The following is a 26,233-nucleotide window of genomic DNA, read 5'->3' as shown; positions in this document are numbered from 1 at the left end:
TCTGAAAACAAAACAATGTCTTTTTTTTTTTAACAATGTCTTTATAGGAGTCAGATTAATGGAGGAAGCTCAGTAACTTCCATGAATAACACCAACAGCAGAAACAATGGCTTTTGTCTTTGGCTAAGTCAGGCCTATCCACCAAAACATAGGGCATGTGGGTAGCTTTGTGAGGGGCACGTGAGCATCAAGAATGACCTACAGAGTGGGAAGGCAGGTTGTAGGATGGCCCTACGTGTGTGCAGCCTGCAGAAGGAGGCACCCCGGCCTAATGCGGCATCTGCCTCTCATGTGCCACACCAGTCAGACGACACGAGGTGCCACAGCTGACTGCTAAGCCCAGAAGCTGAGAAACTATGCTTCCTAAAACCCAGCACTCGTGCAAAGAATTGACTTTCCACCTCACAGAGGACAAGAATGCCCAGAATAAATAGCAGCACAGCTGCTGCACAGAGTCAGGGTGAGGCAAAAACTTTGGACTGTGTGTGAGCCATAAACTTGCTTCCAGCCACACAAATCCAAGATAGCAATAGAGACCTGGACAGTACATTTGGCCCACATTTGTCAAACTACCATGTGTCTGCAACATGGGAGGCCTGGCCTGGGACATGGACTGCCCTGTTTCTTGGCAGCTCATATACAGGTTCCTCTGGAAGGCCTCCCTGCTTCCCCCTAGTCTGCTTTTATCTGGAATGGGAAAGGACAAAAAAGACCAGGGAACTGCGGCTTGCAACAACCCAGAACAGGAAGACCCTGGAGTTAAACATGGTTCCCTTTTAGATACAGCCACAAACCCATTTGTGCAACCTCACATCCTTCCGCCAACCCCCGCTTTGCTGACCCTGGCCTGCAACCACCTCTTCTCCCCCTTCCAAGCTTTAGGCACAGGCTGGTTGGCACATGGGCAACCTTGAATGCACTGTGGGGAGTTGGAAGGGCCAGGGACAGCAGACGGTTCCAGAGTGTAGCCAAGAAGCACCTTTAAACCCAGAGTAGTGTGATCTATCTACAAAATAACCAGCTTGCATACTTCAAAATGCTGCTGTTGTGGACAGCGGGGGCCCAGAACTGGCCAAAGACTAGGAGAGAAGACACCATGACCTGAATGCTGCACGGTTTCCCATGCAGCAGAGGGTTCAGTCTGGACACTTGGCACAGTGTCCTTGGATCTGCAGATGGGCTAACGGCAGGCGTGGCTGAGCTAATTTCTTGAGTTTAACCATGGTGCTCCAGTTAGCTAAGAGTGCCCTTGTTCCGGTGAACAGACACAGAAATGTTGCCGGGTGAATAGGCATATTGGTTTACTCCTAAACAGCTCAAAAGGAAATCTAGCCAAAGAGCAAGACACAGAGAGATACGGAGACATAGAGAAATAGAAAGAGACGTAGAAAGATGGAGACCAAGACAGAGAGAGATGAGTGAGAAAGCAGTGTGGAGATCAAAGGTAAATGTAGTGCCATGTTAATATTCGAGTGAAGCTGTGTGCAAAACACTACTCTTACATCGTGTGTGTGTGTGTGTGTGTGTGTGTGTGTGTGTGTGTGTGTGTGTGTGTTATGGTGTCCTATATATCTAATCATGTGTGGTGTAGGTGCGGGTGTGCTCGCCCCTGCCTGCAGATGTGGAAGCCAGAAGCTGGTACTGGAATGTCTTTGTCAAGCACTCTTCCATCATAGTTTTGAGTCTCTCCTTGCACAAGACCTCACCATTTCAGTTCAACTGGCTAGTCAGAGAGCTCCAGGCGCCAGCTGTCTCTGATCTAAGAATTTGGGTTACAGGCACACACCACCACACCCAGAGTTTGTACATGGCAGCCAGGAATCCCAATCTGGTCCTCGTGCTGCCTGCAGCAGGCATTTTACCCACTGAGTCACATTCTCAAGCCCTTTAAATTTCAAGTTTACGAGAGAAAATGGGGTGAAGGGGAGGCCAAACCCATGCCCTCTCTAAAGATGAACCCTCTGTGTCCTGGCCCAGCTCCCTCCAAAGCTCAGCCCTTTCAAAACTAGCCACACTAGGCCATCGTCTCCTGGCTCTGCCACCTTGGCCTGGTAAGGTTCATTCCCATCTGCTTCCCAGAGTCCAGCCTCCACTGAAGAGTGTATACATGCAAAACACCTGCCTCAACCTTCCCAGTCTCCTCCCTGGATGCCAACGGATGCTCTGTCAGCTTCTATCAGTTCCTCCCTCAATTCCAGCCAACTCAGCATGTGGCCTTGGGCAGGCTGCTTCAACCTCTTCCTCTTCCACCAGAGGCTCCAGTGTCTTCTCTCCTTACTCTCAGAAGGCAATGGATACTTCTTGTCTTCTACCCCGTCCCTTTCCCAAGTGCCAATCGCCTGTGATTGCTGCAGGCCTCACATGAGTGATTCCAAGTGAGTCTGCGCTCTGCCCTTCTTCAACCTTCATGCCACTTACATCTCTCTAGAAAGAGAGCCTGCGCCCTTTGCCCATTCCCTTCCTTTCCTGCCCTGCACAGGGTGGCTCCTCAAACCACACTTCCTGCTTTGACAGCTGCCTTCCATCCCCTCCCCCAGTAACAATGTGAAACAGGGCTTAAGAAACAGCATTTAGAACTGGAAGAGCTGAGCGGTGTGACTTGTGACGCAACTTGAAGATGTGGGAGAAGCTCATGCTCAATAATGACTGTCACATGACCTCCCGTCATCGCCAGCTTGACTCTCTCTCCATTCTGCTCACCTGTCCCTTGCTGTAAGTGGCCGCCAAGGAGAATGACGTCTGTCTGTCTGTCTCTGGCAGTCTCTGAGCTGCATGTCTCACCCACCCCAGCGCTGGACTCTCCACTGGCACACTTGCCCAAGGGCATCAGCCAGCCAGCTTCTCAGTCAACAGATCTGTCTCAGAAACCCTTAGTTTACTGAAAGGCAGGGCTTTAAGCCCACCAAGAAGGAAGAAAGGAAACAACTGACATTCCAAAGACAATGCATTAAAAAGCAGCCCCTTCCATAGAATCCCTGTGCACGGGGACCGGGGAACAGCTAACATCTGCAGCATCTGAGGTCTTGTGAAGTCTAACACGATAACTTGGTTCTGAGTTATCATCTTCATCCAAAGACCTCATGCCCCCAGTCGAGCTGACCTCTAGTATTATTCTCATTCTCTGGCCACCAGAACCCTCACCTCAAATTACCACCTACTTGTCTTCTCTTGACCCCATAGAGTTTTTAAATCCTGACCAAAGAACCACAGTCTCCCTCCTCCCCAGCCAGCACTGCCCAGGCACTCAAAGTCTAGGTGGGCCTATTTTAGAACACAGATACTGCTTTTAATCAAGGGCTTGTGCTGGGTCCCACTATAGCCCACCCAAGCTCTCCTTTGCCCTGGGTCACTTCCTTGAGACACAAGGCTAAAGAACCACTCCTGTTTATATGGTTATGGTGGCCCCTGTCCACCGAGTCAAGGGTCTCCCTAGTCACAGAGCAGCTAGCTGCCTCCACTTACATTGTTCCCCATCCACTCCCCACAGACTCTGGGCCCCAGCCAAACTGCACTGTTCACCATCTGGGAACATATGTTCCTTCTGCCCAAAATAACCTACCCCTGTCTCCACCTGTTAACATTTATCCTTGAAGGATTACTCAATAAGTAGTATTGGGACAATTGGCTAGTTATTTGAAGGAAATTCCTTAGATTCTTAACTTCATGCTAGACATCAGGATATGCTTTAGATAAACTAGAGTTTAATATATTTAAAACATCAAACCAAAAAACTCTCAAAAATATGCCCTTATTTTAAAAAATTGAAAGAGCAGAAGATCCTAGGCTTGAAAACAAATGGAATCTTGAAGGAAACAAACAACAAATCTGATCTCAGACAGAACCCAGACTGGAGAGAGTTAAGTGCTTAGCACACAAGCAGGAAGAGCTAAGCTTGAGTCCCTAAGGTAGCAGTGTGCCTCTGTGCTCTCAGCATTGGGCCGGATCCCCAGAGCTCACTGCTAGCCAGCCTGGCTCAACTCAGTGAGCTCCAGGTTCAGTGAGAGACCCTGCCGCAAAAAAATAAGGTGGAGAATACCAGAGAAAGACACCCATGTTCACCTCTGGCTTCTACACACATGTACACCCATGTTCACCTCTGGCTTCTACACACATGTACACCCATGTTCACCTCTGGCTTCTACACACATGTACACCCATGTTCACCTCTGGCTTCTACACACATGTACGTATGTACCCACATGTACACACAAGCAAAATTAAAACACTTAACACCTGATTAACTAGGATTAAACAGATTCTAGAACTCAGGTTCAAGTTAGTCTAGCTGAGGTAGTGAGATCCTGTCCTAAAGACGCCCTATTAGCTGGGCGGTGGTGGTGCACGCCTTTAATCCCAGCACTCGGGAGGCAGAGGGAGGCGGATCTCTGAGTTCGAGACCAGCCTGGTCTACAGAGCTAGTTCCAGGACAGGCTCCAAAGCCACAGAGAAACCCTGTCTCGAAAAGAAAAAAAAAGACACCCTATTATAAATGAACAAAAAGGGCTGGACAGTGGTGGCGCTCTTTAATCCCAGCACTCGGGAGGCAGAGGCAGGGAGATCTCCAGAAGTTTAAGACTAGCCTGGTATACAAGAGCTAGTTCCAGGAACGGCTCCAAAGCTACACAGAGAAACCCTTTCTCGAAAAACAAAAGAGGTGGGGGGGCGCGGGGCAGGGAGCAGCTTAAGTATTGAAGGCTTCATCCTTGGCTGGTGGATGGTCACTGAAAAGTGACTGGATCCTTAAGACTCTGACCTAATCAGTGTATTTGTAGTCCCTTAGGATTAATACTCTAGTGGCAATACTGAAAGATAGGATCGCGTTGGAGAAAACAGGTTATTCGGGTCTGCTCTAGATAGATCACTCGTCCTTGGCCGTTTCCTGTCTCTGCTTCCCAGGCATCATGAGGTAAGCAGCTCCACTCCTGAGTAATTCAGACGCTTCTCAGCATGTTCTGCTTTACCACTGCCCAAAAGCGACAGAGCCATCTGATCAAGGACGAAAGCCTCTGAAACCACGAATATCAATAAAACAGAAAGCAAGCACCCCAAGGCCAACAGACAGAGGCAACGACGCACAGTCACCCGGAGAGCCGCAGGGCGCTTCCCCGGCGCGGCCAGTGACGTCACCTCTGCGCCCCGCCGCTTCTCCGGGTCTTCCGGCCGGGAGACGGCGGGCGGGCGGGCGGGCGGGGCGGAGTGACGTCACGAGAGCCGCGCGCCGGAAGCGGGCCGTGCAGCGCGGAAGCCGCGGGGGCGGGGCGCGGAGGCGATGGGGGGCGGCGGCGGCCGGCGATGAGCGGCGGGCGCGCGTGAGGAGCCGGCGGGCGAGGCTGGGGGGCCCCGGAGCGCGAGCCGCAGGGCGGAGGGCGGGGGCGCGAGCGCAGCGGGCGGCGGCGAGGCGGCGGCCGAGAAGATGGCGGACGGCGACAGCGGCAGCGAGCGCGGCGGCGGTGGCGGCAGCAGCGGCGGGCCCGGCGGCTTCCAGCCCGCGCCCCGCGGCGGCGGCGGCGGCGGTGGGCCCGGCGGCGAGCAGGAGACGCAGGAGCTGGCCTCGAAGCGCCTGGACATCCAGAACAAGCGCTTCTATCTGGACGTGAAGCAGAACGCCAAGGGCCGCTTCCTCAAGATCGCCGAGGTGGGCGCGGGCGGCTCCAAGAGCCGCCTCACGCTGTCCATGGCGGTGGCCGCCGAGTTCCGTGACTCGCTGGGCGACTTCATCGAGCACTACGCGCAGCTGGGGCCCAGCAGCCCCGAGCAGCTGGCGGCGGGAGCCGAGGAGGGCGGCGGGCCGCGCCGCGCGCTCAAGAGCGAGTTCCTGGTGCGCGAGAACCGCAAGTACTACCTAGACCTCAAGGAGAACCAGCGCGGCCGCTTCCTGCGCATCCGCCAGACGGTGAACCGCGGCGGCTTCGGCGGGGGGCCCGGGCCCGGCGGCCTGCAGAGCGGCCAGACCATCGCGCTGCCAGCGCAGGGCCTCATCGAGTTCCGCGACGCGCTGGCCAAGCTCATCGACGACTACGGGGGCGAGGATGACGAGCTGGCGGGCGGCCCGGGAGGCGGCGCCGGCGGCCCGGGGGGCGGCCTGTACGGAGAGCTCCCGGAGGGCACCTCCATCACGGTGGACTCCAAACGCTTCTTCTTCGACGTCGGCTGCAACAAGTACGGGGTGTTCCTGCGCGTGAGCGAGGTGAAGCCGTCCTACCGCAACGCCATCACCGTGCCCTTCAAGGCCTGGGGCAAGTTTGGAGGCGCCTTCTGCCGGTATGCGGATGAGATGAAAGAGATCCAGGAGCGACAGAGGGATAAGCTCTACGAGCGACGCGGTGGGGGCAGCGGCGGCGGCGACGAGTCCGAGGGTGAGGAAGTGGATGAGGATTGAAACGGGCAGCTTCCCGCACTGGCCTCCCTCCAACCCCACCACCCCACCACCAACCTCCCCCCCCCCCCCAACTAGAGAGTTCCCTTTCCTCGTCCCCAGTGAGCTAGTGGAGAGGGATCAGGGGAGGCCGCCGACGGAGAAAACAAAATTTAAAATAATATAGTTAAGAGAAATAACCATAAGAAAACAGTCACAGACAATTAGAGAAAAGCAGTAAAGTTCCAAGGAACTGCCAGCAACCTGCAAAGAGGACAGACAGCAGCATCTCCTCACCTGCGCAAGAGTCTCAGCTTCTGTTTGAAACCAAGGTTCGTAAATTCATCAGGATAACACTGGAGGGGATAGGTCTTTGAAAGTCTGGGACAAAACCCGCATCCGAGTTCCCCAGACTCGTCCATTGGTAATAGGTGAATTTGTGTTGTACCTGGGTAACCTGGTCTTAGCATCCCTCCAGGCCTCGCTGTTTTACCATCTATCCCGTCACCTCCATTGAAATCAGCATTTTGGATCTAGGTCTTAATGGAATCTTTGAGAAGAAAGAGGCCTTTGCAGTTACCCAGTTCTGAGGGTACAGGTTTATGAAAAGGAGTGCAATTTTACACAGTCATGGACAGGGCAAGCTAAGAATTCAAGAAGCTATTGAAGAATTCAAAAACCAATTGGATCCATTTTTTTAAAAAAAATGGTTTTGCATGGAACCTGGACCAAGGCCCCTGTCTTTTCTTTGCAGAATTGTTTTCCGGGATGCAGATGAATTCAGATATCAAAGCTTGAACTAGAATCCATTACTAAAATAATTTAAAAGTTGGCTTTTTTTTTTAAGCGAAAGCAATTTTACAATGGGGATTGCTGAGTAGGCACAAGAAGTCAGGCATAAAGCACAAGATGGATTTGTTTGAGTGGGTTGGTTGCTGCTCACTAAAGTTCTTCCCTTGATCTCTTCAGTGTGGAGGTCATTACCAAGAAATGGCTTACCATGAGTGAGAGCTGAATCCCTAGGGCTCCACCATATGAGCTAGTGAATTATGGCTAATTCGGCTGTTACAGCCACTGGCTGGCTGCATTTTAAACCTTAAAACTTGACTATCTGCGAAAAGGAACAGTGTGGCTACAAGCCTGAGCTTTAAAGGCATACACATCCTCACAGAGAAGTTGGAGACAACCGGAACTGAAGGCTTCATTTACCTTCAGTTTAATCTGTGGATTTATTGAAATACTGACGATCCTCAGGTCCAGAATTCCAGCATCATTTATTCTTTTAAAATAAATTTTTAAGAACTTGATCCATTGTATTCAGTACCTCACAATCAAAGTTGGCAAATGATGGATGAGTGATTCAAGCACTGCACCCGGTGGAAGCTGAACTCCATCTGTGAATGGAACTGAAGTGAACGTGAATGCTGACTCTATCCTGGAAGCATTTTTATACCATCTTGAGATTTCAACAAACTGGCGTTTGCCAGTTTATCCAGCTGTCTTTCAAGAATAAAAGTTGGGGTTTTCAAGGATCGCCTCTTCTATATTTTAAATGGATTTTCAGTATAAATGATTTTTCTAATCAAGTTAACCCCACCCCATCAAAAGGTATTCCTAGAAATGTCATAGGCAACTTTGAATTGAATGGGAGCTAATGTTCTTTCCAAAGTTTTTCAGGTATTTGTGTGACACCTTCTCAAGAACCAGGAGGCAAGTAACCCCACCTCCACAATCTTAGTATTTCTTTTTAACTGCATGCCTGCCCTTTATTTGAGCTGCCTTTTTAATTTATTGCATATCCTTTTTATTAGCTTATTTTGGTATTCAATCTATACAATCTTTTTGTATTTATTGGGAAATAAGTAATATACAAAAAGGTCATTTTTGTGTCTGTGGCTGAGAGGGAGGGAAATACTTGTGTATATAAAAATCAGGCTTTGAAAAAAAATTAGACTGAGAATATTGTTGATCTTAGACTTAAAAATGGGAGAGCCACAAACATTGGTGCCCTTACAGACTATTTCTCTACTCATCATCCACAGTAGAATTTTTAAACGGATTTTTTTAAAGCTTTTCTTTTAAATTTTTCTCCGTTGCAAAGAATGTTTCCTAAATTGTATGGGAGCAATAGTATTTTTGATGTTCTAATGACATCCGTATACTTGTACTGTATTTTGTACTACAAGGCAGCTGTTTTCAATAATGTCCTGCTGTATTTACCTATGTGTTTTGAGTGTTTGTTTCTTTGCTGCGGAGAACAAATTCCTACTTTTAGTAAAGGAGCTGAGAAGCTAGCATTAGATTTGCAGAAACTGATTATAGTTTCAAACTCTGAGGCAGCAATGAAAATTAAGGTTGCAGCCATTCGTTGATTGCTGTAACGTTTTCATTTTCAAATCATGTACAATTCCTGTATAGACCAACTTGTGTTCTTGCTTCAGTGGTGGTTCTGTTGCTCAGCTGCAGTGAGCCAGTTCAATTTTGCAAAGGTGCAGTACCTCTCCTTTTCAAGGGGTTGGTTTTTGTTTTTTGTTTGTTTTTTCTTTTTATTTGGCTGAATTGCAGTAACTAGCCTTGCCTTTCTATTCTGTAGAAATGACAGGGTCTTCACAATCCTTCACCAGTGGCTACTAAGCTATAATTAGCTGAATAGAAAGAATGTGGAAGTGGTCTGAGGCATATAGAGTATATGCCAAGAACACTACCATATATGGCATCAGCTTTGGTTACCAGAGAAATTTTCTTAGTCATTAGACCATATAACAGTAATATATCATATGTAAATTTTTAGATATCAATTTGAGAATCCTCCAAAAAAAGGAGCAAAGAATGCATAAGCTATGTGTTGGCAAAAGTAATTTATATTAAAATTTTGACCTGCCTTTGTAAGATTAAGTGGTAAATGTCATAGTGGTGGGTTTTTAAGTCTTAACCAATCTCTAAGGTTTATTTCTCCTGCAGCGGGTGGGTGGTCCATGGCCTCCCCTCCCACTGTAGGAAGATAGCAGAAGGGTGGGGATTAACTGTGCCATTTCACTGATCCCCATTCTAGGGACTAGGGACAATAGAAGTCTGCAAATGTGGAGAGTCGGCTCATAAATAGTAGGTTTTGAAGGCGTTGGTCTTTGGTAGCTCCTGTCAGAAAATGGCATTGTACAAATTATGGGACGTTACCAACTTTTCTGTTGTTGTTTTTGAAATGCTACTATGATTTAGAGTTGTATTTTTTCTTCTGAATTTGGCAGATATCCCAGCTAATGAAAATAGTTACATTTCTGAGAAGTTGGAGCAAAATCTCCATTTCAAATTATTGTTGAGATGTTTGTTTCTCACGCTACTGTATACAAAATCACGTCTTTAAGAATATCAAAGAGAAGGGGAAAAAAAATCTATGCAGAGACCCTACTACTTCTTAGTGTTTTCTATTGTCCCTCCACATCATTTCAGCAAGTCTAGCGGCAGTTCTTGTCAGCAAATTCTTCAGTGCATATGCTGCACGAAACAAAACATAAATCTGCACGGCACCAAAAAGCAAACGAAAGCAAACCAAAAACCCAGACACCCTATGTATCTGTTGGAGGCATGTAGGTGGTACAAATGACTGTAGCTGTGAGCACATGGCTACTTGTCGTGTCACTTCCCATAATCATTTACTGCAGAATGATTGAGAGGCTTTTGGTTCAGGCAGCCATTAGCCTCCTGCTTCCTTTGTTACCTCTGGATCACTTTGCAGTAAATTGCAGGTCTTTTAAAAGATTCAAACTTCGGTTTTCTCAAAACAAAACAATTATTCTGTCTTACCTGAAAATGCAGGGTTGTGGGCAAAAGAGGCTGGTTATAATAATGCCCTCATATTGAGTGGTCTGTAAATGACTGCACACTTCAGGCACTAGAGTTGCTGAGGATGCTTTGTTAATGTGACCTTGGCTGGCTTTACAGGGGTGTAGGACAGTCACATAGGCGACTATTTGCATCCACCTTGCTCTTGAGGTGGATGGAAGTAAAGAGGCTGGAGTGTGCAAGTCATGCACATAAGTATTCTTCACTGTAAATTTTGTTTTCATTTTTAACCCAATTATGGTACTTTGTCCAATGCACAACTGATCTCTCAGTAGATATTCATTTGAAAATAGTGTGGCCTTGACCAGTGAGAAGGGGAAGAAGTGACTTATGCTTGTGTTGAAATGACCTGTTTGCTGAGTGGTCGTTCTGCAACACTCTTGCTATCATGTTTTTGATTGAGGAGAGTTAATGTTCTTTGACCCTGAATTTGAGTTTTCTTCTATTTTTAGGAAGTATCAGAATTGCTCTGATGAGTAAGTTGACTGCTTTGATGTCCAATCTCAGGTTTTAAAATACAGTGGCATAAAAGCCCACTGTTACTAATTCTTAAGACAATTTTGATTTCTATACCCGAAAAGTCACATGCAGAAGGCCTGTTCAGAGAGCAGAGCCTCCATCTTTTTGCTCCTTTTCCACTTTGTACTTCACTTGAAAAGGTGTCAAGTGACTTGCATTGTATATTTCCATTTTTAACCCTGATGTAGTTCTCAAAGATAAAGCACTTTCTGAACATGAAATACATGGATCGTGTGTGATGATGGATCATGGTTTCTCAGGCCCCTAGATAATCCACTTCTGAGTATTGTTCTATGTAAGGAGAATAGAGATCTTTGCTAATGTTAGGAAGTTTGTATTCTTGACTAGAATGCATTTGCTAGTTTCCAATGGATGGGAGAGTAAACAATGCTGCATTCACAATTTAATAAGTTGCTTTCCCTTGAGCCTTAAGGTAGCTTTTTCTTTTCTGTCAACAACAGCACTGAAGTTGTAGTACGTGAATGAGATTATCTGTTTTCAGGGTTGGTTTTAGAGTACTGTAAATCAATTAGCTGTCTTCCTAAAGAGTCAACTCCCTTCCATAGACAGGATGGTGGGTGTGGGGAGGGGGGCTGGGGAAGGGAGAGAGGTAGTTTATAGAAAAGAAAAAAGAAAAAAAGAGCCACGTTTACCTTAAAATATAGAGAAAAAAGAAAAAAAGTTCATGTCCTGTCCTGTTGGAAATTTCAGATGTAAGGTGGAAATGGCAAAGTATAATTCGTTTCCCCTGCTTTTAATTTAGAAAACCTAAGTTATTTTCAAATATTGGCCCCCAGAAGTTTCAAGAGATAACTAGACTTGTGAACGATGAATTCTATAGCAGAACTTTCAAAAGGTAGCTAGACTCATAAATGGTAAATTCTATAGGTATCTCTGACTTTGCTACTTAAAGTTACCTTCTTCAGTCCTCACAATTTGAACCTAGTTTCATTATTGGAAGAATTTAATAAGTTTTTGTGTGAACAAATGGAGTAGTAGTCAATATTGAAAATTAAATTTGGAAAATGGAAAAAGAATAAGATTGTACTGTAAAGATTTATTGCCCTAGTAGTTTCCATTTGCTGTGTGTGCTCCTGACCCAAACATTAAGGCCTTTATGAATGTACTTCATATTTCCTAATAAATAGGAAGTAGCCACCAATGTAATCATGTAACCACCTGTTTTACTTTCATTTAAAAATCCAATGCCTCTTGAATTGGACATTCCAATTGGGATAGGTAGAGAGAGCCATGTTAAAACAGTAAATGCCATATTTGTAGTTTCAGTAGGAGTTCTAATAAAGAGAATAGAACTTTGTTAGAAGTTAAAGCCTTTTCATGATTCTTAACACTTTGGAGAAAGATTTCTTAACTATAAACATGAGGTTCTATGATCAAATTTCATGTCCACTACATTACTACCCACTGGCGTGGATAAGAAGAATGGGTTTGTGCTCTGGAATATGGGTCCAGAGCTCTGGAGAGAAAGCAGCAGGCCTGTTCTGTGTCCACTAGTGAAGTGCAGAAGGCACAGGTGTGTCCATTTTCCCACCTTCAGGAACTCTTCAGTGCTAACTTTTTCAACAAAATTATTATTTCTTAAAGGCAAAATATTTTGTGCCCTGTGTTGCAAGATCACAATGGTTAGTAAATCTTAGTGTTTGGAAATAGAGTGACAGGAAGTTTGTTTCTTCCCTTTTAAATGTCTGTCATAGAGAAATACAGATGCAGGAAAGTCCAGGATTATGAGCAGAATTGTATCCCTGAGCACAGTGTGTTGGGAAGGTTTTATAATAAACCCTTTTCTCCAAGCCCACATCACTATCTGTTGAACCAAAGCGCTCAGGAGTCTGAAAAGTCTAGAGACTTGGCTGTAGGTCACATGACTTACTCCACAAAGAGCCTGTGGTTTTTGGCGTTTCAGTGGCAGGCAAATATATTTTAGTTACTTTAACGTGACCTTGATATCTGAAATCGAGATTGTCAGTGTATTTGAACTTTATTTTTTTCTGAAGTTAGCAGTCGTATTAGGCGTTTACTCTTTGTGAATCTTCATGCAGATGTCTTTCCAGTCTCGTGAGAACAGTGCGGATGGCACACTTGGTGTCCTGTCTCCCGGTGGCTCTGTTAAGCTAGGCTCTTCACTCCGAAGCTGGGACTCATGTCCTAGTTGGGATCCACAGAAGTCATTTGAATGAGTTAAAGCCAAATCTTGAGAGCAGGAAACAGCTTCCTGCTCTAGATGTACAATTAGCTTAGGTTGGAAATTACTCTAAAGAGGGTTTGGAATGTCTGTAGTCTGTGTAAATACCAACATGCTTATTATGCATCATGAACCAGTGTGTATGCCTGTGTATGGATTTGTAGAGCTGGTTTCTGCTTCAATTGAAGCTGCACCTTTGATTTTATAAGGTCCCCTCCACCCAGAACCCTATAAACATTTGTAAATAGAACACTAAAATTTGTAGCGGTAGGATCAATTTGGGAAATATCTGCTGAGAGACCAAAAAGTTCATTTTTTTAAGTACCTTGGTTAAAGAGTAAAGATTATTCCTCTTATTTTTTAAAAGAAGAATGCACTTTAACAAACACAGCTGCATGGGCAATTCAACAATCCATGAAGTGCAGTACCCATCCAGAAACCACACTTCCTGAAAACCGTTCAAAGCAGAGTCCAGACGGGCTGGTGATCTCACCGCCTGTAGGTTGAAGCTCAGATTCTGATGAATTGTGAGACAAGCAGGGCTGCTTCAAAGAGCAATGTGAATACAGCCAGAAGCTTCAGACAGGTCTGTAAAATGGCGGGTCCCGTATTTACCACTAACTAGCAAAACTGACAGAAAAACTCATAGAAATAAAAAGTTTAAGAATCCTTCCTGCTGGTGTGCACTCCTTCCAATAGCAGACTTTTGCAAATGGAGTTTTACAGTCTATATTTAAAAAATTGTATGTTTGTAACAAATAAAGTATGCGGAAAAGTGAATGACAGTCTTGTGCCTTTGTCTCTTATTTAAGGGATTGCATGATGTTTGGGGAGGGAGCTATCATTCGTCGTGGTTCACAGATGGGTGTGGGTTTGAGGGGGGTCCCCACTTGAAGTGGCCTGGGATCATCTGAGTTTCTATGATCCTTCCTAGTAGGGCATCTGTGGAGTAAGTCAGAGCAGATAATTTTATGCTTTGGTTCATAACCACTTCCTCTTTTTTTGTTGTGTTGTTTAGAAGGGCTCACAAAAGCTTGCTGCCCAGATGTTCCCAACAGTTGAATGACTGATTAAGCAATAAATTAGGCCAATCTTCTCTTGCCCAAATGATAGAGGAAAAACAAAATGATTGTGTTCAGTGGTCCTGGCCAGAGATTCTCAAGCTCTTTGTCTCTGGAACTGCTTTGCACTTCATATCCAAGGGAGTATTTCTGGGCTATAAACATGGATACCTATCAGAGTAGAAATGAGAGGTTTCTTAAGATTAATAGGCACACTTGTGATCCACTGTCAGAGTGACGACACCATTTCACTTAGCTTCTGGAGCACACCTTAGACTCGGCGTGAGAATGGTAAGCGTGAGCAGGTTTTGTTAGCCAGACTCCTTGAGAAGGATCACACTTGGTCACCATGGAAAACGGTTGTACTAGCCGTCAGTTCATGCTAAGTGACATCTCTGGAAATGAAGGATGGAATTGGTAAAGATGGAAGCTTAGCTAGGTATGACAGTATAGGTTTTTAATCTGAGCAAGTTCATTCCAGGAGGCAGAGGCAGGCAGCTCTCTGTGAGTTCAAGGTCAGCCTGGTACCAAGGGAGTTGAGGATAGACTACTCAGACAATCACTTAGTTCTTTTTTTTTTTTTTAATTTATTTATTATGTATACAACATTTTGCCTCCATGTATGCTGACACACCAGAAGAAGGCGCCAAATGTCACTACAGATGGCTGTGATCCACCATGTGGTTGCTGGGAATTGAACTCATGACCTGTGGAAGAACAGCCAGTCCTCTTAACCACTGAGCCACCTCTCCAGCCCTCACTTAGTTCTTTATATGAAGTAATCCTACATGCATAGAGACAGCACTTGACTGCATACATGTAATTTTCCTGTGATTCTGCGTTTGTACAGTCTGGCACTGGTTATTAGTGCTGGGAACAGAACTGAGTTAGGGGTACTCAGCATCCAGGCCAACTGGACCAGAACTCAGGGACGTAAGTACTGGTGTGGACCATTTTAAGCTCCCCCAAGGTATTTTTTTGTGTAGTCAGGTCTGAGAACCAGACCTGGCTTGTGGGATCCTAAGGTACAAGGAAGGGGAGATGGTTGAAGCCTTAGAGATCCTGCCAAAGCATTCCTCAATGTACAGCTTATCCTTGCAACTCCCTGCCCCATGCCTGAATGATGCCTGCTACTGTGGAAGCTAACAAAGAGGATGTTGTGAAAGGTTAGAAAAAAATCCCCCAGCATTGTCCTCAGTCCCTTGGCTAAGAAAACCTGGGGAGGGTTTTACAGATTCTTGCTTGCACTGGAGTTGTCCTAAGCCTTGAGCCATGATTCCTGAGTTTGGGTCTAGGAATGAAGCTGTACTCAAGTAACATGCCTGGCAGCGTTGATACTGTTGGTTTGAAGACTGAACTTAAAAGGTGAGCTGCCGGACCAATGGGATGACTCAGCAGATAAAGGTGCTTGCTGCCAATTCTCATGACTAAGGTTCGATTCCTGGGTACCACATGATGAGAGAAGTGACTTCCAAAAGTCGTCCTCATTTCCACTTATACACCATGGTTTGTACCCGCACACATACACAAAAAATAATAAAGATAACTAAAGCAAGGTGTGGTGGTACACTTCTGTAATCCCAGCACTCTGGGAGGCCGAAACAGGAAGATTATGTGATTTATTTTTTTTTTAAAACAGTTTCTCTGGGTAACAGCCCTGGAACTGCTCTGGAACTCAGTTTGTAGACCCTGCTGTCCTAGAACTCAGAGATCCTCCTGTCTCTGCCTCCTGCATGCTAGGATTAAAGATGTGCACCATTGCTTGGGTTGCATAGCAAGACTATATAAAAAAAAGTAAAATGGGAGGAGGGGCTGGAAGGATGGCTCAGTGGTTAAGAGCACTTGCTATTCTTCAGAGGACATGGATTGATTCCCAGCACCAACAAGGCAGTATCTGTAACTCAAGTTTCAGGGGAACTACATAGAGAAACCCTGTCTAGAAAAACAAACAAAAAATCATGTTCTTTTTATGAAGTAATTCTACACACAGAGACAAAACTTAGATGCATATACGTTAATTTTCCTGTGATTTTTTTTCCATAAATTTCCTGCCTCCAGCCTTTAAGAACATTGCATACATGTGGTGCACAGACATATATGCAGGCAAAACACCCATACACATAAAATAAAAACCTTAAATTTTTTTTTAAAGCAGAAATTACAATTGTGGGGGCTGGAGAGATGGCTCAGTGGTTAAGAGCACCAACTTCTCTTCCAGAGGTCCTGAGTTCAATTCCCAGCACCCACATGGCAGCTCATAACTGCCTACAACTGTAGTCCCTTGCAAGCCAATGTCCTCTTCTGGTGTACAGACATACATGCAGACAAATACTATGTACATAAATATATAAATAAATCTTTTTAAAAAAAGAAATTATAGCCGGGCGGTGGTGGCGCACGCCTTTAATCCCAGCACTTGGGAGGCAGAGGCAGGCGGATCTCTGTGAGTTCGAGACCAGCCTGGTCTACAAGAGCTAGTTCCAGGACAGGCTCCAAAACCACAGAGAAACCCTGTCTCGAAAAACCAAAAAAAAAAAAAAAAAAAAAAAAAAAAAAGAAATTATAATTGTATATACTTGTAATCCCAGCATTCAGAAAACAGAGGCAGGTGGATATCTGAGTTTGAAGTCAGCCTCGTCTATACAGTGAGTTCCTGAACAACCAGCCTATGTAGAGAGAGGATCCTTTGGCACATTAAAGCTTCTTAGGGCCCCCAAGTCAATTTCACTTCCAAGGGAATTGCTGAGATTTTGGAAATGAGAGCCACCTGGTGGTCATGGTCAAAATCCCAGTAACTGTATTTAGATTAGATCATTTATAAATTAACTGTTAATTATTGGGTAGCTATTATATGCTGTACTAGTTGCAGAAGACATGATCTATGGTTTGGATTGAATTCACAGTTTAGCCAGGAGAAAGAGTTTACGAAGCAATAAGAACGATGGATGATTTTATTGAATACTCCATCCCTAAGTCAAGCATTTGGTCCTTACAAGAGACAGCTGCAGGGAAACTGGAAGCTTCACGTGATCCCCACACCTGTCACCCCTGCACTTGGGAGTATCTAGATCTTATAGTGAACATGAGGCCAGCCAGGCTACATGAGACCAAACAAATCCCAACAAATGAATACGTCTCTTCTCTCCATCCAGTATGTAAAGCTAGCTGAAGGCAGCTGCTGCTGAAAGGTTTGGCATGCATCCTTTTGAACATTTTAATAGGGTGCTTTTAAATCCCAACACTGATAAGTGGCCATTGCATATATATATGCACTGATTTCTATCAAGGAAACAGGTACTGAAGAGATGACTCAGTGGTTGAGTACTTATTGCTCTTGCAGAGGATCTGAGTGCACTTCTCAGTGCCAACTCAGGACAACTCTTACCTGCATCCATATGCTCAGACCCACACATACACATCATTAAAAATAAAAGCTTGAGCCGGATGGTGGTGGTGTACACCTTTAATCCCAGCACTCGGGAGGCAGAGGCCGGAGGATCTCTGTGAGTTCTAGGCCAGCCTGGTCTACAAGAGCTAGGTCCCTTAAAGGACAATCAGAGCTACAGAGTGAAACCCTGGGGCTGGAGAGATGGCTCAGAGGTTAAGAGCATTGCCTGCTCTTCCAAAGGTCCTGAGTTCAATTCCCAGCAACCACGAGGTGGCTCACAACCATCTGTAATGAGATCTGGTGCCCTCTTCTGGCCTGCAGGCATACACACAGACAGAATATTGTATACATAATAAATAAATAAATATTTAAAAAAAAAAAAAAAAAAAGAAACCCTGCCTCAAAAAACAAAATGAGGTCAGACATGGTGGGATTCAAGGCCTGAGCCACCATGTACCACCATACCCGACTCTGAGATACTTTCTGATAAACATGCTTTATCATTAAAATGTACCACAGACATTTATGTGGAAATTAAATTGAAAATTAGTTTAATGCTTCCTCGTGTTAAGTTCCACTTAGACAGATGAAATGAACTTTCTTGTGTCTCCAGCACTGACAGAAAAATGTCTTGATTACTCCAGCTCTGATAGAGAGAGCATTAGATGCTTGCACCCCACATATCTGCTCCACTCTCTGACGGTACACATTTCCTTTTCAGACAAATTGTTAACTTTAAGAGAGAAGACAATTTGTGGCACATGCCAGTCATCCCAGCACTCCAGAGACAGGAGACAGGGAGTTCCTGAAAGTCTGCAACCACTCTGGTTTACTGTTGGAAGAAGGGCCGCTTGTTGGTTCCCAGCTGCCCTGGCTACCTTAGACCCAAAATAATCACACAGAAACTGTATTAATTAAGTCACTGCTTGGCCCGTTAGCTCTAACTTCTTATTAGCTAACTCTTACATATTAATTTAACCCATTTCTATTAATCTGTGTATCGCCACGTGGCTGTGGCTTACTGGCAAGATTTCCAGCAGCATCTGTCTCTGGGTGGGGCTACATGGCTTCTCCCTGACTCTGCCTTCTTTCTCCCAGCATTCTGCTTAGTTTTTCCCCACCTAGCTAAATTCTGCCTTGCTATAGGCCAAGGCAGTTTTCTTTATTCATTAAACAATAAAAGCAACACACAGAAGGACCTCCCACACCAGTCTACACAGTGAGTTCTAGGCCAGCCAGAGTGGCACAGTAATGCCCTCTTTCACCCCCTCCACCCTGCACTGAACAGCAACGATTGGAAGTGAGATGTTGTGGCACACACCTGTGATCCCAGCGCTTAAGAGGCAGACACAAGAGGATCAGCACAGCTCAAGATCATTCTCAGAGGGCTGGAGAGATGGCTCAGTGGTTTAAGAGCATTGCCTGCTTCTTCCAAAGGTCCTGAGTTCAATTCCCGGCAACCACATGGTGGCTCACAACCATCTGTAATGAGGTCTGGTGCCCTCTTCTGGCCTGCAGACATACACACAGACAGAATATTGTATCTATAATGAATAAATAAATATTAAAAAAAAAAGATCATTCTCAGAGGTATAATTTATTTGAGAGCAGCCTGAGACTGTCTCAAACAAACAGAAGGAAGGGCTGGTATGTAGTGCAGCTGGAGGAATGCTGGCCTAGCATGTACAATGCCCTGAGTTGGATCTCTATAACCACGTAAATCAGGTAGAGTGGTGCTCATCTGTAATCCTAGAACTCACGATCAGAAGTTCGAGGTCATCCTCTGTAGGAAGCTCAAGGCCAGCCTGAACTACACGAGGCCCTAGTTCAAGAACAAGAAATGGGGGTGGGGACCTGAACAGATGGCTCATCAGTAAGAGCACTGACTGATCTTCCAGAGGACCTGGGTTCGACTCCCAGCATCTGTACGGTGACTCACAACCATCTGTAATTCCAATTCCAAAAGATCCAATGCCCCATCTTACCTCCATCTATACTAAGCACACATGGGGTGCACAGATATACATGCAGGCAAAACACCCATACACATAAAACAAAATAATATTAATAAAACAATTTTAAGTGGGCAGTGAGATGAAACAAAAAGAGCTAAAAAAGAAATTATTGTTGGATTTATCAGTTTATTTCTTTAACCTTTAGTGAGGTTTTTGTTTTGCTTTGTTTTACTCTATAAAATGCTGCACCTGTCTATGGCTAGTTTCTGCTCCTGGATCTGAAACTGTGCCATACAATTCAGAAAAATCATTTCTGTTCACTGACGTTAGGTATGGGGTGTAGCTCAGGGGCAGAGCACTTGCTAGCATATGTGAAGCCCTAAATTCATCCCTGGCACCACCACCCTAAACACATATGCTAAGAACATGCTACACATACGGTATACTTTTGTTATTGATGGTGATTCTTTTCTTTTATATGTAATATACTTTCTTAAAAGGCTTGCATGTTTTCAATTATGTGTGTGTTGCATCTGTGTGTGGGAATGCGCAGACATCTGCCGGTGTCCTTAGCGATCAGAGACATCGGTTGCTGCTGGAGTTATAGGTGGTTGTGAGCCACCAGACATGAGGGCTGTGAACTAACTCAGGTTCTCTGCAAAAGCAATATGACTTGTAACCTCCACGCTAGCTTCTCAGACCAACTCTATGCTTGTTTAAGGGAATTTTTTATTACATTTATGTGTGTGCGAAGTTATGGTACACATGTGGAAGTCAGAAGACAACTTATAGAAGTCGGTTTTCTTTCTCCACCATGTGGATCCTGGGAATCAAACTCAGGTCGTCAGGCTTTCCCTTGCTAAATTAATCTCAGCAGCCGAACCTTTATTACCTGTGTAACACATGACTCAGAGCAGAAAGCTTATTCTTTAATGCACATGGTACGAAAAGAGTGTGTTGAGTGTGCTGGAGGGATACTGAGAGTGATCTCCTCAGGGAAGGTAGTGGGGATGCAGAACAGCAGCTGCCCAGCTCCTGAGCAGATACCCAGAGGGCAACATCACAGGGTAGTGTAGGAGGGTCTTCTGTCTATGTGTTACTTTTATTGGTTAAATAAAGAAGCTACCTTGAGCGGGGCAGTGGTGGCGCACGCCTTTAATCCCAGCACTTGGGAGGCAGAGGCAGGCAGATCTCTGTGAGTTCGAGACCAGCCTGGTCTACAAGAGCTAGTTCCAGGACAGGCTCCAAAACCACAGAGAAACCCTGTCTCGAAAAAACCAAAAGAAGAAGGAGGAGGAGGAGGAGGAGGAGGAGGAGGAGGAGGAGGAGGAGGAGGAGGAGGAGGAGGAGGAGGAGGAGAAGGAGAAGAAGAAGAAGAAGAAGAAGAAGAAGAAGAAGAAGAAGAAGAAGAAGAAGAAGAAGAAGAAGAAGAAGAAGAAGAAGAAGAAGAAGAAGAAGAAGATGAAGATGAAGAAGAAGAAGAAGAAGAAGAAGAAGAAGAAGAAGAAGAAGAAGAAGAAGAAGAAGAAGAAGAAGAAGAAGAAGAAGAAGAAGAAGAAGGAGCAGCAGCAGCTACCTTGGCCTTTTAATAAGCCAGCCCTTAGGTGAGTGGAGTAGACAACAGATTTCTAATAGGAAGAAGGCAGTGAGGCAGACGCCATGGTTCTCCTCTATGAGATGGATGCTGGTTAGACTCATGCCAGTAAGCCACAGTCAAGTGGCAATACAGATGCTTAGAAATGGGTTAGATCAATATGTGAGAGTTAGCCAATAAGGGACTGGAGATAATGGGCCAGGCAGCAATTTAATTAATACAATTTCCGTGTTGTTATTTCGGGGTATAAGCTAGCCAGATGGAGGGACACAGCCCGCTGCCCTTCTACTACAGAGTGGCTGCCCAACGTGGTCTACTGACTCCACGTAAAACCTGAGAGGGCTTAAAAAGGAGAGAGAGAGAGTTTAACACACCACCTGGCTCCTAGCTAGCTCTTTAAGCTTAAATTAACCTGCTTCTCTTTATCCACCTTTTGCCTCAGGGTTTTTTACTTTCTTTCTGTATACCTTACTTTCACAGCTTCTTGTATCTACTGGCTGGCGACTACCTGGCTGATGCCGAGGCATCTTCCTCCTTCTCACCTCTCCCTTTCTCTCATTCTCTCCCCAGCTCTCTATTCTTGGTATATGTGTTTAGGGTGGTGTCCCTCACATATGCCAAGCAAGAGCTCTAGCACTGAGCTACAACCTACATCTAAATTCAGTGATTTTAAGAATGATTTTTCTGAATTATCTGCCAGGTAATTCCCCCGCTGGAGTTTAGTGGTAAACTGTAAGGTGGGGCACATTAGCTTCAGGTAGAGAGCTCCAAATGTGCATGCTTCAGTGCTTGTGTTACTTACGGTGTGGCAGAAGGGTTATCGGTTACATGATAATACTTAAACGTTTGTGCAATAATGTCAAGAGTGAGTTTCAGAAGTATGTATCTAATAAAAAGTGAGCAAACTCTAAATTTATTCCCACATAGACTCCCACACAACTTCTGTGGATGCTTATAAACCAGCAGGGCCTCAAGCTCAATGGCCCCAGGAACACCAAGAGTCACAATCTACTGTGTAAGTTTTAAGTGTCCACTTCAAAACTTGGGGGTTTTGAGCACTGGCTGCTCTTGCAGAGGACTTCAGTTCTGTTTCCAACCCCCATGTGGTGGCTCACAACTGTTATGCCCAGGACATGAGCCCCTCAGAGACCACCAAGAGTTTGAGTTCAAACGCAAAAGCAAAGAGTCTTTATTATAAGCTCGAGCTTGGGCCCTCCGTTGTGTCCATTCCAACACAGCGGTTGAATTAGGAAGAGCCTTGAGCTCAGCTCTGGCAGGCTTTTAAGAAGTAAAGTAAAGGGTAGGGGAATTCTGGATTCAGGTGGGGTTTGAACACTCCTGATTGGGCAGGAATGGGGGAGCAGGGGTCTTTATTTTTTCTGGGTTTTCTAGACAGGGTTTCTCTGTAGCTTTGGTGTCTGTCCTGGAACTAGCTCTTGTATATCAGGCTGGCCTTGAACTCACAGAGATCTGCCTACCTTTGCCTCCCGAGTGTTGGGATAAAAGGCGTGCACCACCACCTCTTCACAACCTTCTTGAGATCCACAGGATCTATTTGCCTCTTGCATGCACATGATGCACAGATATATATGCAGGCAAAATACTCATACACAGAAAATTTTAAAACAAACAAATAAAAAACCAAGCCAGGTGGTAGTGGCACATACCTTTAATCCCAGCACTTGGGAGGCAGAGGCAGGCATATCTCTATGAGTTTATAGGCAGCCTGGTCTACAGAGTTCCAAGACTTTAGTAAAAAGGAGCTGCTTTTTACAGTATCAGAGACCACACCTAAATGGGCTTGTATCTTAAAGACTATTGGTTGAAGGGGCAGAATGTGTTCCCACAGCATCTCCCCCCTTTGCTTAACTAAGAGAGTTCCAAACCCAATACAAAATTATATACACTAGGAACAGATATCAAGTATAATTAGAATTACAAGCAACATAAACAATATTAAGCAAGGAATGTATGCAAAATGTTTTAATAAACATTCTATCCTAAGGAGTCTAAGTCTTGTATAGGAAATGGCCCAACTAGCTCAGTCAGTAGAGCATGAGACTCTCAATCTCAGGGTCATCTCAGGGTCATGGGTTCGAGCCCCACATTGGGCGCCAAATGTAGGAGGAGCTGCTTGTTCATCCCAGCTGCCCAGAACCAAAATATTCACACAGAAACTGTATTAATTAAAATACTGCTTGGCCCATTAGCTCTAGCTTCTTATTGGCTAACTTTTACATCTTAATTTAACCCATTTCTAGTAATCTGTGCATCACCATGAGGTCGTGGCCTTCCAGCAAAGTTTCAGCACATCTATCTCTGGTGGTGGATTCATGGTGTCTCCCTGACTCCGCCCTTGAGCACCATTATGTTGACTGAGGTTTTCTGTCTCACCAGGTCCCACAGCCATTTAGCCCCAAAGAAACCACACAGAGGTCCACATTAGTTATAAACTGATTGGCCTAGTGGCTCAGACTTCTTATTAGCTCTTATAACTTTTATTAGCTCATTATTCTTGTCTATGTTAGCCGCGTGGCTCAGTACCTGTTTTGTCAAGGCAGTCATATCTTGCTTCCTCTGAGGCTAGGTCATGACTGCAGACTGTTTTCCTCATCGAAGAATTCTCCTGTTGTCATTGCTCCACCTCTACTTCCTACATGGTTTCCCCACCTATGCTTCCTGTCTGGATACTGGCCAATCAGAATTTTATTAAACAAGTACAAGAAATAAATGTTTACAGGGTAAAGCCATTGTCCCACAGCAATCCCCACCCCCTTTTTTTTAAAGAACAAGAACTCTGAATCTAATATCCTTTGTTTAGCTCTTTTCTTTACCATTATCCATAACAACTTGTAACCCACATTCTAAACAAAGGAAAATATCCATAGCCCATTTTTTGGGAATGTGGTCATAGTTTATCAGGCTACTTCCTGCTGAATTGGGGCGCTGATAATCTTTTGGGAACCCAAAGGAAATTTTTAATTATGATCGAGTTGTGACTGGAGTATCCTGTGAGGCTTGATCATCTCAGTCAGCAGTCTTGAGGCTATTCTGGATGTAGAACTTAGATATCTGGGCCATCTGCTTCTATCAGAGATTTCTCAAGAGGTCTTGTTTGATCAAACCTTGTTTTTCTTAGCCCAGAATAAATCCATAGCTTCTCATTTTCTGTGGAAACAAAAGCAAAAACCTCTTCTCCAAAGTAACATATCTTCTAACTTCAATTTTAAAGTCAATGCATTTACAAAATATTTATGTTTTATTAATCTAGCAGTATGTATATTTAAATGTCTTTTAGCGCTGTTGCTCCTTCCTCAGCTGTCAAGCAATTCAAAGAGATCATAATAATATGCATAATCCAGACTCTCTGTAAATTTTCCATTTTTACATGGCTTATTTTTCTTTACGCCTTTTAATCTATGACTATCTGTACTCTGTTTCTTTCTTTTTTTTTTGTTTTTTGTTTTTATAAGGTGTTGCCCACTAAACTCTTTTTTTTTTATTTTGTATACAATATTCTGTCTGTGTGTATGACTGCAGGCCAGAAGAGGGCACCAGACCCCGTTACAGATGGTTGTGAGCCACCATGTGGTTGCTGGGAATTGAACTCAGGACCTTTGGAAGAGCAGGCAATGCTCTTAACCTCTGAGCCATCTCTCCAGCTCCCTGTACTCTGTTTCTTTAAAGACTTTACCCTTTTTTAAAGTATCATCTTTATTTTATGACTTACTATACCCTTTTTCTTCTTTCTTCCAAACCTATGTACATTTATCCAACACTATGACTCATCTGGATTTGTCTTTATTGCATATCTGTAATTCTTTACTGTTTTGAAGAGCTTTTAAAATGGTTTTTTTTGGTTTTTTTTTTTTTTTGGTTTCTCGAGACAGGGTTTCTCTGTGGCTTTGGAGCCCGTCCTGGAACTAGCTCTGTAGACCAGGCTGGTCTCGAACTCACAGAGATCTGCCTACCTCTGCCTCCCGAGTGCTGGGATTAAAGGCGTGCGCCACCATCGCCCGGCCCGGGCTGAGCTTTTAAAATGGTAAGCAGCTTGGTTGCAGCTGCTCTGGATGCTGGCTCCGCCTCTCTCCAATTTCAAATGGTGAAAGTACCATTACTGCTAGCTCTGGGGTCTCCATGTAGGAGCCCAGGTAGGAGCAGCGCTCAGCACTTTAGCTCTGAGAATGAGTGTGCAGCACATAAATATTTTTTGTCTGAGTAATAGCTAAATCTGCCATGCAGAGCACTGCACAGCCTGGAAATATCTCTGTATATGGTGGCAGAAATTTGCCATGCTCTCTGCTTGTGCACTCCTAGCAGCGCTGAGCCCTGGCCATGGTCTCAGCTACTTTCCTCCCGACCCCAAGTGAGCCCACAAATGCCATTGAAAAGCTCCATAGCCAGTGTTTGTGCTGGCGGCACGGCCCAGGAAGCTGCATTTTAAAACAGCGCAACTTTTTTTCCTGCTAAGGCTGAATGAGAAAAAAACCTCTCTATAAGGAGCTTCAAGCAAACAAAGCCCATCCAAGAAAATTCCACTAGCAAACCATGCTTAACTCTGTTCTTTTGTCTAGAATTAATTATTAAGATTTCTCGGGTTTTCATGGATTTAGTCCACCATGTTGTGTACCAAATGTAGAAGGAGCTGCTTGTTCATCCTGGCTACCCAGAACCAAAATAATCACAAAGAAACTGTATTAATTAAACACTGCTTGGCCCATTAGCTCTAACTTCTTATTGGCTAACTCTTACATCTTAATTTAACCCATTTCTAGAAATCTGTGCATCACCACGAGGTAGTGGCTTACCAGCAAAGTTTCAGCACCTCTATCTCCAGTGGCGGATCCATGGTGTCTCCCTGACTCTGCCCTACTTTCTCCCAGCATTCAGTCCAGTCCTCCCAACCTAGTTCTGCTCTGCCCTTCTCTGCTCTGCTATAGGCTGAAAGCAGCTCCTTTATTCTTTAATAGTAATCATAACACACAGAGGGGACTCCCACATCACAAGACAGCCAGGGAAACATAGAGAGAGCCTGTCTTAAAGAAAAAAAGCCTTGGTAATGACTTTGAAGAATCTTTGCCCATAGACCATGTTTTAATTAATAAGAATGTGCACTTACAAATCACTTCATAAACTAAGGTTTTTTATTTAAGATTTATTTTTATTTTATGTGCATGAATAATTTGCCTCCACGTATGTATGCATGCCACCTGTGTGCCTGGTACCCAAGAGGGTCAGAAGAGGGTGCAAGATACTCTGGAGCTGGAAGTGGGTGCACTGCACATGATTTACAACATGTGTGCATGAGCTTCAATATT

At 44.7% G+C, this 26,233-nt stretch overlaps 1 protein-coding gene and 1 non-coding gene across 2 annotated transcripts; both read left to right on the top strand.

Annotated features, from left to right (window-relative positions):
- The first annotated feature begins 5,240 nt into the window (after positions 1-5,240).
- On the top strand, positions 5,241-13,702 carry Purb (purine rich element binding protein B). The gene has a single exon (XM_075944284.1). It carries the CDS (start codon positions 5,414-5,416, stop codon positions 6,377-6,379), a length of 966 nt encoding a protein of 321 aa, XP_075800399.1. The 5' UTR covers positions 5,241-5,413; the 3' UTR covers positions 6,380-13,702.
- A 9,243-nt stretch (positions 13,703-22,945) lies between these two features.
- Positions 22,946-23,029, top strand: Trnae-cuc (transfer RNA glutamic acid (anticodon CUC)). The gene is given in 2 exon segments: positions 22,946-22,982; positions 22,994-23,029. It is a non-coding gene; the product is annotated as a tRNA-Glu (tRNA).
- The last annotated feature ends 3,204 nt before the right edge of the window (positions 23,030-26,233 follow it).

The sequence above is a fragment of the Microtus pennsylvanicus genome, chromosome 12 (genome assembly GCF_037038515.1).
Source record: "Microtus pennsylvanicus isolate mMicPen1 chromosome 12, mMicPen1.hap1, whole genome shotgun sequence".
NCBI lineage: Eukaryota > Metazoa > Chordata > Mammalia > Rodentia > Cricetidae > Microtus > Microtus pennsylvanicus.
The sequence above is the reverse complement of the archived record's forward strand: the minus strand, read 5'-3'. Positions and strand labels throughout refer to the sequence as shown.